Source organism: Natator depressus, chromosome 4 (genome assembly GCF_965152275.1).
Source record: "Natator depressus isolate rNatDep1 chromosome 4, rNatDep2.hap1, whole genome shotgun sequence".
NCBI classification, from domain to species: Eukaryota; Metazoa; Chordata; order Testudines; family Cheloniidae; genus Natator; species Natator depressus.
In genome coordinates, this window is record NC_134237.1 from 60,292,008 (window position 1) to 60,305,805 (window position 13,798).

The 13,798-nt window shown below is 41.4% G+C and overlaps 1 protein-coding gene across 1 annotated transcript; it reads right to left on the minus strand.

Annotated features, from left to right (window-relative positions):
- Positions 1–4,020: 4,020 nt before the first annotated feature.
- FGA (fibrinogen alpha chain) lies at positions 4,021–13,081 on the minus strand. The gene is made up of 6 exons (XM_074950040.1): positions 13,031–13,081; positions 11,099–11,227; positions 9,403–9,586; positions 8,151–8,296; positions 5,113–6,232; positions 4,021–4,730 (listed from the first exon to the last, which is right to left on the minus strand). The coding sequence occupies exons 1-6, from the start codon at positions 13,079–13,081 to the stop codon at positions 4,021–4,023; spliced, it is 2,340 nt and encodes a 779-aa protein (XP_074806141.1).
- Positions 13,082–13,798: the final 717 nt, after the last annotated feature.

The following is a 13,798-nucleotide window of genomic DNA, read 5'->3' on the forward strand; positions in this document are numbered from 1 at the left end:
ACACACACACTAACAGGACAAGTCTGAGCGGACTGGGTCAATCAGCAGTCTCAAGCTGATCCCTTCATATGTCCCTGCATTCAATGGGCTGGGTTAAGCAGCACCTTCAAGCTGTCACTCTTATGAGCCCCTGGTCTCAATAGGCTGGGCTGAGCAGCACTTTCAGCTGCCCCGCCCCCATGTGCCACAGGTTTTAACACGTCCCTATCCCACTTTCATGTTACAATTGTACTGGCAGTAACCCACTTGATGAGCAAACCCCACAGTATTTTTGGGCACTATAGGGATCTTTAGCTTAGGTAAAAGAAGCGTTGCTGCAGAATAAATGGGGGAAGCTAAAAACACAAAAGAGTAAAGTTCAGAGAGAGAGAGAGAAGCAACCAGCTTAATCATAAAAGTTATTTATTGAATAATAGTGATAACTACACAAGGAGGGCTAAACCAACATAACATACATTATTAAAGGTTAATACCTAAGGTAGAAAGGAAAACAGAGAGAGAGAAAGAGGGGGATCTCACCCACTTCATGAGGCTTGAACTGGCCGGGGTTCCCAGATGATGGTGGTAGCTCAGGGTCCTGAGTGCTGGAGACAGGCAGAGCCCCCAGCACAATCAGTCAGGAGATGGAGTGCCAGTGGGACTGATGCATAGTTTGGATCTAAGCATCAGAACACATACTTGGGCATAGGTAGGGGTTTTTGTAGAGAAAATACAATGGTTCAAGGGAGAACACTACATTTGTTTGTGGGTAAACTGATAACTTAAAGGTTTTCTTCAGGCTAGACAATAGGAGCTGATCACTCTTGGCTCAGGGTGGTGTTTTCTTCCAGGGAGCTCACAATGCAACTAGGCTGTTTCAGTATTTTGGATATCAATCAAGTATTTAGTACTAGAATTGGTCTGTTAATTGCTGAGCTGGGTGTGTTCAGGAATAGGTTCATTAATATCTGGAGCAGAGATTCCCATGATGCAGTGCGTCCTGCTTTTCTGATCCCAGAGTTCAGTGCGGTTCTCTGTTCTTCATTCTGTATGTAAATTGAGATGTCTCCCTGTCCCATCTTTCATGCAGATGAGGCTAGGGGAGTTGTCTCTGTTTTCCATTCTGTATGGTAATGGAGATGTCTTAATCTTGTCACCCTTGTCAGGAGGGGTCTAGGTGTGTCTCCCATCTGCCCTTCATTGCCCTTTCTCTGATCAGTTTTGGTTCAAGAAGAGACTGGTGGTGGTGATGGGTATCTTTCATGAGTCAGACAGGCTAGATACTGTACCATGATTCCCCAAAAACACAGAGCTGACTGGTATCAAGGGGCGCAGAATGAGACTGTTCAATTGTTATCTACACAAATCCACTGGCCAAAACACACACAGAGAGGAAATAATACAGTACTATCCACGCTTTGCAGATGGGAAACTGAGGGACAGAACTCTTCAGATTTCATGTTTGACCTGAGCCAAGTCATTTAGATTTGCCACAGGTCAGACAGGAAATCTGAAGCAAACCAGGGGATTGAACCCACATTCCTGGAGTCCCAGTCCAGGGACTTCACCACAAAAGCAACCTTCCTCTCTAACTGATTTTCTCTTCTGTTGGGGGTTTCTGACAGGCAAACACTGGATCCAACAATGCTATTTGTACAGTGACTTTCAAGAGCAATAATTGCATTTCAATTTAGTGGGTGTTTGTAAAGGATTGTAAAGGTTTTATAAATTGCTCATGTGACTTATGTGATGTCCTGCTTGTGAGTAAAGGATGTTTATGTGTTGGAAATGAGAGGATACTCTAGATTTTGTGGGTTTACCATTGAAAAGGCCCAGTGTTGGTCTAACAATTCATTCTGAAAGGAAGCCTATTACAAATATAAAAACTTTGTATTGTAAGTGATGTATTGTATAATTTTGGGCATGGGTACCCACTCATTTGCTAACTTGTTAAAGGAGAGCTCCCATTCCTAAGTGTCCCTTTTCAAGGAACATTTTAGAATATTGCAGTAAGAGTTTTGTGTGACTTTTAAAAAATTCTTCAATGTAGTTGAGGTAAATGATTAAGTTCAGCAAATAATACATCTTAAAAAGAATGTGGAATGGAATGTGACTATTATGGGAACCAGCTGGCTTATTGCAAAGCACTGTTCAAATTACATCTTTTGATTTTATTTGAGTTTTTCTGTGGATTGAATGTAATTCTTGATATAAATGTGATCTATTGACCCCAGAAATTATGATTATATATATGTATTAATTATATTTATATCTATACATATATATTAGATATATCTGTCTATCTATCTATTAGCATGCCCCATCCAAATTATCAGCAAGTTGAACTCCAACTGTGTCCTGAAAAAAATCACTGCATAGTAGTGTATTTTTTATGAATTAATTTCTGCTACAGTATCGGTAATTATGACGAGATAACTGGCTCTGTGGATGAGGGGAAAGCAGTGGACATGTTGTTCCTTGATTTTAGCAAAGCTTTTGACACAGTCTCCAACAGCATTCTTGCCAGTAAGTTAAAGAAGTATGGGCTGGATGAATGGACTATAAGGTGGATAGAAAGCTGGCTAGATTGTCAGGCTCAACGGGTTGTGATCAATGGCTCCATGTCTAGTTGGCAGCCAGTATCAAGTGGAGTGCTCCAAGGGTCGGTCCTGGGGCCGGTTTTGTTCAATATCTTCATTAATGATCTGGAGGATGGTGTGGATTGCACCCTCAGCAAGTTTGCAGTTGACACTAAACTGGGAGGAGAGGTAGATACGCTGGAGGGTAGGGATAGGATACAGAGAGCCCTAGACAAATTAGAAGATTGGGCCAAAAGAAATCTGATGAGGTTCAACAAGGACTAGTGCAGAGTCCTGCACTTAGGATGGAAGAATCCAATGCACCGGTACAGACTAGGGACTGAACGGTTAGGCAGCAGTTCTGCAGAAAAGGACCTAGGGGTTACAGTGGACGAGAAGCTGGATATGAGTCAACAGTGTGCCTTTGTTGCCATGAAGGCCAGTGGCATTTTGGGATGTATAAGTAGGGGCATTGCCAGCAGATCGAGGGACGTGATCGTTCCCCTCTATTCGACATTGGTGAGGCCTCATCTGGAGTACTGTGTCCAGTTTTGGGCCCCACACTACAAGAAGGATGTGGAAAAATTGGAAAATGTCCAGTGGAGGGCAACAAAAATGATTAGGGGACTGGAACACATGACTTATGAGGAGAGGCTGAGGGAACTGGGATTGTTTAGTCTGCAGAAGAGGAGAATGAGGGGGGATTTGATAGCTGCTTTCAACTACCTGAAAGGGGGTTCCAAAGAGGGTGGATCTAGACTGTTCTCAGTGGTAGCAGATGACAGAACGAGGAGTAATGGTCTCAAGTTGCAGTGGGGGAGATTTAGGTTGGATATTAGGAAAAACTTTTTCACTAGGAGGGTGGTGAAACACTGGAATGCGTTACCTAGGGAGGTGGTGGAATCTCCTTCCTTAGAAGTTTTTAAGGTCAGGCTTGACAAAGCCCTGGCTGGGATGATTTAGTTGGGGATTGGTCCTGCTTTGAGCAGGGGGTTGGACTAGATGACCTCCTGAAGTCCCTTCCAACCCTGATATTCTATGATTCTATGACTCTATGATCGGTAATTGAGTAGAAGAGACCAGCAAGCTATAATCATTATTTGACTTTATCATCTTAAGTGTTTGTATTTGCTTAATTTGTGAAAATACTTAACAAAATTCAGCAGAGAAACACTTTCCCCATCAGAAATATATGTTTCATGAAATCCTGTAATAGCTATCCTTACTATAATATCATAGTTTTATTATCCTTTATAAAGATTTATAAAACTTGACATTTTTTTGCAAGCTGTATTGGTTGTGAATAAGAAGACAGAAGAAATACTTTTACAATTAAACAATGTTTATTTTTTTTTAAAGCACAAATGTATCTCAGTTGCCTTCAGTTTGATTGGGTAAAGACACACCATGTATTTTGAGGTATATTAAACAAAAATAAAATAACCTGTCTTACTGTGGTTTGCTACTGGGTTTCTATGGGCCTGATTTTCATTCTAACAACTTTGAGAGAATAGTCCGAGGCTTTAAATGGTATCCAGACCACTCCATTTTCAATCTCATAAGGAACATTGTTCCTTGGGTCATACTGGCCTCCTCGGTAGTAAATGCCATTGAGATTAGCAGCTTGACAGTTGTTGTACCACCATCCCCCTCCATACACTTCAGCACAGTTCTCCTCCCATTGGTCGCTGTCCCTGTCAAAGGTGCTGAATTTCATGTTATCATGTGCTGTGTATTCACTACCTTCCTCCACTGAGCCTATGATCAGTGCATCCCCAGCTGTCCCCTCATAAGCAGAGACACTGAGGACATAGCCTTCTGACTCAGAACCTACATGTATATTATATTCCGCATAAGCTTCATTGCCAGCCCAGTCCTCTAATTCGACTCGAAGGACAGTGTCCTTCTGGGTCAATAAGTGGATATTTTCATTGCCCAGCCAGAACTCTCCTTTCCCTTTGTCATCCATGCTGCCGAAACCTTTCTTGTAGTCTTGCCAGGTCCGGTTAAAATTCACTGATCCATCCAATCTCTGTTGGATCAAAAGCCATCCTCCCAAAGTGGTCTCTTGGTCGCAATAAACTGAAAAAACTTTATCGGATCCTGCTGGCTTGATTCTGAAAATGCCATTTTTGGCACCAGAAGTGTGTTTCTGGCGGATATCATCACAGTCTAAAAAAAAAAGTTGATCTGGTTGACAGAAGTTATCAGTAAAACTTTACCTAGGCTTATGGAAATCCAAACAATAATAATGTTGAGGGGAACTTGCTAACCATATTTTGGTCTACATTGGGAAATGTGCCATGCAACATTAAAAAATAGAGTTTACATGCAATTTAAATTGCAGATAACATTCTTTGTGCAATTCATTTAGCATCCAATTATTGATATAAAATTTTGTCTCTACCTATCCTAAATGGCAACAAACAGACACATTGCTTGTATTGTATAATCAAATTAAATGGATTGCAGTGTAACCAGTGTGTCAGTTTGATTGTGGACTGAATCTGGCTCTGCTACCGCAGGATCTATTTTCAGTCATGTGGATGGATACCTGTCCCAGTGTAGCTTGTCCCAAGCTTCTCTCCTCCTGTTCTCAAGCTGCGTGCCCGAAAGTCTGGGGTATCCTCTCCACTCTCATCGTGTTGCAACCCACCTAACTCCTCAGTCACTGCTCGGCTCTTTAGCGATTTGGTTTCAAAAGTGGAGCCACCCTTGTTGAAACTAGTGGAGCTGCTACTGCTGCTGGACACTATTGTCTTGGAATGAGTCGAACTGCCACTCTGAACGTTGCTGGAAGGGAATCTAGATGGGTCAAAGTGATGATCAAAGACATCCTCTTCCCCCTCCCGTAGATCTGTGAAACTGTCCGACCCTCCAAAACTTGTAGTGTGAGTAGCAGTTCCACCACTGCTAAAATGTCCAGTTCCATGGTCAGTGCCACTAGAGCTTGTGTAGGTGGTATGTAATTTGCTACCAGTGGACGAAAGCCCTGAGGAAAATTTTTTTTCAAAGCTGTGGAGTAAGCTATCAAAGTCAGGCAAGTCCCCACTCTGACCCTGAGAGGTCACTCTGACATTCAAGGTGCCCCCATGCCCTGCTACGTCTTCCCCCCCTAAATCTTGAAAATGGGAGCAGTCAGAACCATCAGGTGAAGTCATTGTTTCAACAATCTCTTCTCTAGGGCCACCAGGACCAGTGATAATTTTTTTGGTAATAGTTCTGGTACATGTAAGGTGGATTACAGAGGAACTAGGTCTTTCTCCCAAAACAACAGATTCCCTTTCATGAGCAGAAGTCACTATTTTGCCATCTTGTGGTCCTCCACCTACACCTGATCCTACTGAAACATGTGAGATCTCTACTGAGGAGCCTTTTGCTTCTCCTTCTGGCCGTTCTAGAGTCATCACAACCTGTTTAATATTCTCAAGAATGTTGAGCTCTTGGGTTTCTGGCAGGCGCAGAGTTTTATAATGCCCAGGAACAGCAGAGTCCTTCAGTGGCCTCATTTTCAGCACCTTCAAGGAACTAGTTTCAAGTTCAGACTGCAGATTGATTGAACTGGCCTGAGTGAGCTGCTTCTGGATGTTTTCATAGCTCTCTGTGTCCACCTGGTAATTGAAACTTTTAGCACAGGATCCTTTGCAGGCACGTATCTTAATATCAATGTCCACCTTTACAAGAGATAGAGAGAAATACATTTGTTTAGATGGTGATCCCTGACTCTTCTAAACAACTCTCTCTTTTTACCAGAGTGAGAACTCTGGTGGTTACACTAGAGCCCACTGCCTCTCAATCAACTGTCTGTGCTCCAGCCTACAATTGAACTTGGGCTACTCCAAATTACAGTCTAAATCTGAAGCACCAAAGCTCCACTGAAGGTTACAGCATGTATAATTGGCAGTACTGGAGCCCTAGAAATTGGGCCCAATTTTTGCCATTCTTATTCACACTGAATAGTATGGTCCCACTGATTTCTGTAGGAGTCTCCTAGAGTAAGGTTCTACTCAGAGCAAGGCAGAGTGGCAGAACTGGGCCCTTAGTAGAGAAGGGCAACCTACAGTACCTGTCAAAAAATCACATGCCTATACTTAGAGCCCTACCAAATTCACAGCCATGAAAAACATGTCACAGACCATGAAATCTGGTCTTTTGTGTGCTTTTAACCAATAATATACAGTTTTCATGGGGAGACCAGCATTTCTCAGACTGGGGGTTCTGACCCAAAAGAGTTTTGCAGAGGGGGTCGCGGTATTGCCACCCTTACTTCTGCGCTGCCTTCAGAGCTGAGTGGCTGGAGAGCAGCGGCTGTTGGCTGGGCTGTGCCAGTAGCAGTGCAGAAGTAAGGGTGGCAATACCAAACCATGCCACCCCCTTACTTCTGTGCTGCTGCCTGCAGAGATGGGTGGCTGGAGAGTAGCAGTTGGTAACTGAGGGCCCAGCTCTGCAGGCAGCAGTGCAGAAGTAAGAGTGGCAATACCAGACCACGCCATCCTTCCTTCTGCACTGCTGCTGGCAGCGGCTCTGCCTTCAGAGCTGGGATCCCGGCCAGCAGCTGCCGCTTTCCAGCTGCCCACCTCTGAAGGCAGAGCCGCTGCCAGCAGCAGCCCAGAAGTAAGGGTAGCAGGACCGCAATCCCCTCTACAATAACCTTGCGACTTCCCCACAAACCCTTTTTGGGTCAGGACCCCTACAATTACAACACCGGGACATTTCAGATTTAAATAGCTGAAATCATGAAATTTCCAATTTTAAAAATCCTACGACTGTGAAATTGACCAAAATGGACCGTGAATTTGGTAAGGCCCTAACTCTACTGGTATGTATAATGGTGAGTGAGAATAACTGGTTCAAAGGAGGGACTGATGAAAAGAAGAATTAGCCTCTGGATCAGGGTTCAAAATGATGTTGCTCGCACTGCTTGGTGATCCAGGACATTTTTTGGCAGGCCATCATTTTGGTTTTGCTCCTTAGCCTATCCTACTGCTCCCTTCCAGCCACCTTGTGTTGTCATCAGTGCAACTAGCTAATCAAAAGGCCAAAGCTCTTAATACAAACATAGATGGGCTATACTCCAGCTGTGAGAGCCCAGAAGAGTAATTAGATACCTTTATAGGTGCTCCCTCCTACCCTAGCTGCTCACAAGTATTTCATCAGCCACTGCGTGCAGCTCCTTGAGAAGGAGAAGTATCACTCACTGAGGCAAATCAGTGCCAGTTGTAGGGAAACACAGCACTAACTATTCTTGTTTCCTGCCCGAGAGAGGGCAGTAGGCAGAAGCTCTCCCAGTAACACAAGAGGAACAACTACACAGACAATAACTCAGAGGGAGCCAACAAGCCTGCTGAGGCCACAGGGGCATCTGAATCTCACATGGGAGGCTCTGAGCCTCACTGAGCAGAAACCAAGCCTGTCAGAGTCTGAGGGGACATCTGTCTCATATAGGCAAAGCTTGGTTTGAAGACAGAACTTGTGAGATTATTGGTCCATTTTCTTTTCAGCTGCAGAATTTCTCTGGATGTAAGGACTGATAGTTCCTGTTTTTTGTAGTTGTGCTTTGGAAATAACAGAAGTTATGTGACAGTCACCTACCTCCAAGCGCTTCATCTCTACAACCTGATCTCGGATACTGTTTTGCAGTGATTTAATCCTGTTTACTTGGACAAGAACTTTCTGCTTTAATGTCACAAGTCTCCTTCTCAGATCTTCTGAAACTTGCCCATATTTACTGTCACTCTCTGGAACAGAAAAATGTCCTTGTCAGCTGCATGGGAGATTTCTTTCTCCCACAAGAATAGCAGATACACAAAAAAAAAATCAGCAATACATTTACAAGGATCCAAATTAACATGGAAAAAGATCCATTTAGGATTTTAAATATATATATATATATATATATATATCATAATATTCGATAGGTAGAAATTAGCACAAGATTTTATTTTAGCTAAGAGTGTCATTATTATGTTTGATCAGCCTTTTTGATAATAAGCAGTATTGTAGTATATTTATTTTAATTAAATATTAATTGGTTGTGCAAAATAGTGCAGGAAAGGAACTTAGTGTGTTTTGGAAAAATTAGTCCAGCTGTGCTGGAAAGAAAACAAGCACATTTTGATTCCTTTTTAAGGACAGAATTACCGTTTTTTAAAAAGAAAATATTGCAATAAACGTATGGAATTTATGTGGTTGAAACAAACGGACTATAATCATGAAGATATTAGATATGTGAAATTAGATACAAGATGCAAATATAGTCTTGTTTTTGCACAAATATTTTTCTTGCAAAAGTATAATTCTGAAAAGGAAACATCCATGTTTTCAAAAATAATTAAGCATTCTCTTCCACAGGGATGCAACAATAGTCTCAAAACTATGGTAAAGGAACATTAAAAAATCAATGAGAGTTTCTCTTTCAAAGGGATTACAGAATTCAGCCCCATGTAAATTGCTGTGTTTGAAGATCATTACTGTGGAATACCACTGTAGTTCTAATTCTGCACCTGCCATAGCCAACAGCTGCTATCTCTCCCCTCAGGCCTGCTTTTGAAATATTTCTTTCAGATATAGATTTAGGGCCTGATCCTGCATTTCTTGCACACCCAAAAATCTCATTAACTGCAGGAAAGGCATAAAGTATAGGTCCTTAAGATGTATTATTCCATTTCTATGTAGTTACACTAACATAAAACTGGTGCAATCCAGGGAAGAGTCAGGCCCAATATCTTTAAGTCATGGTGATCTTATAAGAAGGACAAAGTAAACCTGCTTTCAACTGGCTGCTTTTAGCAGAAGTTAACATAACACTGGTGTATATTTTAAAACAGCGCATGTTGATACTTACCCTGGGCACTGACCAGATTTCCTTTCAGGAAGTTAATTGTTTCCACAGTTAACAGGTTAGATTGTTTGTACTTGTTTTCATTATCTAACAACAGGTTCCTAATTCTTTGTATTCTGTGATGAAAATCTTTATCAGTTTCATCAATCAACCCTTGCATCCTGCAGCCTGAAGGACATTTGCTACCCTAAAATGAGCAAAAATGAAAGATAAATATCTTAATGATACACATTTCTTTAATATTATGACTACCAAGTTTTGTACAAGCCTGGAAACCCACTAATGAGCTCAAGGCCAGATTCTGCCTCATTCCCTCATTTATCTTACATAGTTTACTCATTGCACTATTAGTTCAATTATTTTCAGTAGCTGAGGAATGGTCTTGTGGTTAAGACTCTGGACGGGGACTCAAAAGGCCTACTTTCAGGCCCTAGCTTTGCTACAGATTTCCTCCGTGACCTTGGAAAAATTAGTGTGGGGCTGATTCTTCATCCTGTTATATCAGGTTTACAATGGTATAATTCCATCAAAATCACTGGCGTTCAACCAGTGTAAAATTGCTGTGATGGAGTGGGTAATCAGGCCTTCAGTCTCAGTTCCCCATCTGTAAAATGGGGATAATGACAAAAAAAACCCCAGAGGTGCTGTGAGGTTAAATTCATTATTCAAGCTGGGGAAAAGTGGCAGAATTTGCCCCTCTATAAGAGAAGTTTGCCTAAGAAAAGCAAAATGTTCCTACAAATCCAAGGAGATTTGGAAACACGTCAAAGTACAAATGGCAAGTGTCCAGAGGAGGATTAAGATTGAGAGGACTCAGAGGAGTGCAAATTACTATTTTCAAAGCAACAATGACTATACATGATGCTCATGCTCTTATTGGTGTTAATGGCAAAACTCCCATTGACATCAGATGGTATATGACCTGACCCCTTTTGACTGAGTGCTTATACAAACACACATCCAGTCAATCAAACAGTGTGTATATTTTACTGAACATTTTGCCATCAGATTTTCTATAAAGTAACTTGTTTTTGTTCTTCCTTTCCATGTTTCTTTCCTGCCAGTAAATATTCCTCCCTACCACCACCCATTTAGTCTTTGGGTATCAATACTCTTGAAAATTTCCCACTCTTATCTGTTCTTTCTCTTTAAGGCACTTTTCTGATTCTGTCTTTCTCTAAACTTACTTCATTTTCTTTTTTCCTTTCCTTTCTCCCTCTCTTTCACTGGCTCATTTTTAATTTCTCTGTAATCTTCTCACCCTCCCTGGTCTATCTCTTTTTCTCCTTTTCCCTCTCTCCACGCAAAATTCTTGGAAGTGGGAGGCTCTGTGCCACTATTCCCTTGGCACATGGCAAAGGGTAGCCGTCAAGCACTCACTGAGCCTGGATCCTGGTGCTCTGAAGATCCAATAATGAATGAACTATTGGTGATATAGTGGATTCTAGTGGCGTGGTGGTGGGACTGTAACTATGAACACAACTCTGATGCCCTTACAAGTACTTTGCTGACCCATGAAGCAGTTTTCCCTGAAAATCAGGTAAAATAGCTGTGACAACTGATGCATTACAGATATACCATGTCGGATCTAAGATATCTTTAGAAAAAAGTTCATGGCACCAAGGAAGTGTAGTGCACCTAAGGTCCATTTGAGTAGCAGTGATTAGCTGAGCTTTCTGCTTCCCTCCTCTTTTCTTACCCAGTCATCATCTGCACAGAAAGGCCAGCTCTTTTCCTGTTTGCACTCAGATTGGCTTCCATGCTCCATCACCCTAGGGCCACGCACACCTCCTCCCTCCTTCAAAAATGTGCTTTCTTCATTTGTTGCCTGCCATACAGACCAGGGGAAAAAGCAAACATGAGATTAGTTTCACAGACAGCAGTACAATGAAGTAATAAAACTGAAGTCACTGAACATTCTATGAAACAGTTAGCCTGTGGCAGAAATAGGCATGTAGAAAAATATAATCAGTCAGTGTAAGTAATCTATTCCATAAGTTTCCTGCATGAAATTGTTTTCTTTTGTCCAAATAAGATTTTCCTTCTAATCTAGTTAAACCGGATAACTATGGTATTGGATGATGCTTAAGATATTTTTAATAAGAGAATGATTAAGCATGCATTTAATATGATATGTTTACATAAAAACAGCTGCTTTAAACTGAATTGATAGTCTTTTAGTTTAGCCCCTGAGCGTTTCTAAAATAAACCTCTATTTTCAGTCTACACTTCAGACTACAACTGGGCATAGAAAAGCTATGTGGTGAGCTCTCTTTATTATTTCTGGTGGTTTTTAATTACAAGGGGTCAAAATCGTATGTTAACTACAAGTTTATAACTCTTTAATGGAAGGCATAGCTTTAAAAGCACAGGAAAATAATAATAATACAGTGTTTGAGGGTGGAAATAAACATACCAAGATTTTGTTTAATGCTGAAAGAGGAAAAAGTCCTTGTTCACCAACTAATTCTAAATCAAAATGTCATAAGGATTTTTGAATATGCATACTAATTTTTGTTCAGGAAAGTGCTCACAGCAATATTTCTATTTCTCTAACGAACGGTACAGATGTCTTTGGGAGGTATCAGGTGTCACTGGGCTCCTTTGACCACATTAAAAATTATCAAAGTGGAATAAAAATTAACTCAGAGATGAGGAAGATCTTAGCTTCCAGAGCCAGCTCCTCAGCTAGTGTTAATTGGGGTAAAGTTGTTGGAATCAACAGACTACTGCTGATTTACACCAGCTGAGGATCTGGCCCATGCATATCTTTAATCTAATGAGAAAAAAAAATTAAGTTCCTAAATATGTTCCATGGGCTTTTAAAAATTGACTTTACACACAAATACATGATAGATTGTAATAGCTTCAAATTGACCCTTTCTGTTCGATCAGATCACCCCCGCACACTCTGACGTCTTCATTTCTTTCAAAAAGAATAATAAGGAAATGTGTATATAAGAATTTACCAGAGTATTATAGGCGGAATCTTAAAATAGCCAACAACAGGTTTAAATTAGCATAGCTGGGAGTTAAGGCTACCACTCTTCTTATTGAAAAAGATATTACTCCTTAGCTCCCCTTCAGCCTGATAATGCTGCCTCTGAAATCAATGGCAATGTTCTTATTCTGTGCCTATGTACTACAGCAAAGATGGGACCAAATTCTGTCTCATGTACACCCAGAGAATCCCACTGAAGGCAACTGGGATCCAGGGATGCAACTGAGAATAGAATTTGGCTAATAACGTTTAAAATCCCGCATAGCTTGGAGACTTCTGTACCTAAGTGCAGTGGAATAGGTTAAGGACTTACCGCCTCACCTCTGAATCTACTAATTATTGGTCATTTATCTTCTTCGCTTTGCCAGATACTTTCAGCAAAATTCATCTCCAGTACTTCTTGAGGAACCAGATCGGCAGTAAAATGCAGAAGAGACTCAAGAGGGAAGGGCCAGTAATGAAGTGGTTAGGGTAGGTTTGTGTGCGTGTGTGTCTGTGTCTTTTTCAAGCTATGTCATAACCAAAGAGCATTTGTTTTAGTTTGTTACCTGAATATTCATTCAATAAAATGCCCTTTTTGCAAAAGAGAAAGCCAAAATATCAAAAGAGTCAAATAAAGTGAAAACATACCCAGACGACGCTGAGGCACAGCCATGTGCACAAGATCCTCAGCAGTATCATCTTCGGTGGCAGGCTGAGGAGGAGTCTGACAGAAAGGATACCTTCCACTTGCTTTTTGCTTCATTTTAAACCTTCCTGAACTGCTTAGATTAATCATTATGCTCTCTTCTGTTTGAAGAGTTGCATGCAGCATGCCCCCAGTTGGATACCTGAGGCCTCTTGCACAAGCTCCTGAGTTTGTTTGCTCTAGATAAGTTTGTGCAATGCCAGCCTGGGGGCAGGGGACAGGGAGGTGTAGAACCCATATTCCAGGAAAGAAATTGTCTACAGCTTAGTTTCTGGTAACTAAATTTTGGAATAAGGTGTATGTAAAATAGCCAACAATACTTAACCACTGGAAGATATTCATGCTGCAAATCTGGTATTTAAATAGCACAATTAAGCAATCATAAAATCATAAATTTGTCCCTAATTGCATAGAATCATAGAATATCAGGGTTGGAAGGGACCTCAGGAGGTCATCTAGTCCAACCCCCTGCTCAAAGCAGGACCAATCCCCAACTAAATCATCCCAGCCAGGGCTTTGTCAAGCCTGACCTTAAAAACTTCTAAGGAAGGAGATTCCACCACCTCCCTAGGTAACGCATTCCAGTGTTTCACCACCCTCCTAGTGAAAAAGTTTTTCCTAATATCCAACCTAAATCTCCCCCACTGCAACTTGAGACCATTACTCCTCGTTCTGTCATCTGCTACCACTGAGAACAGTCTAGATCCACC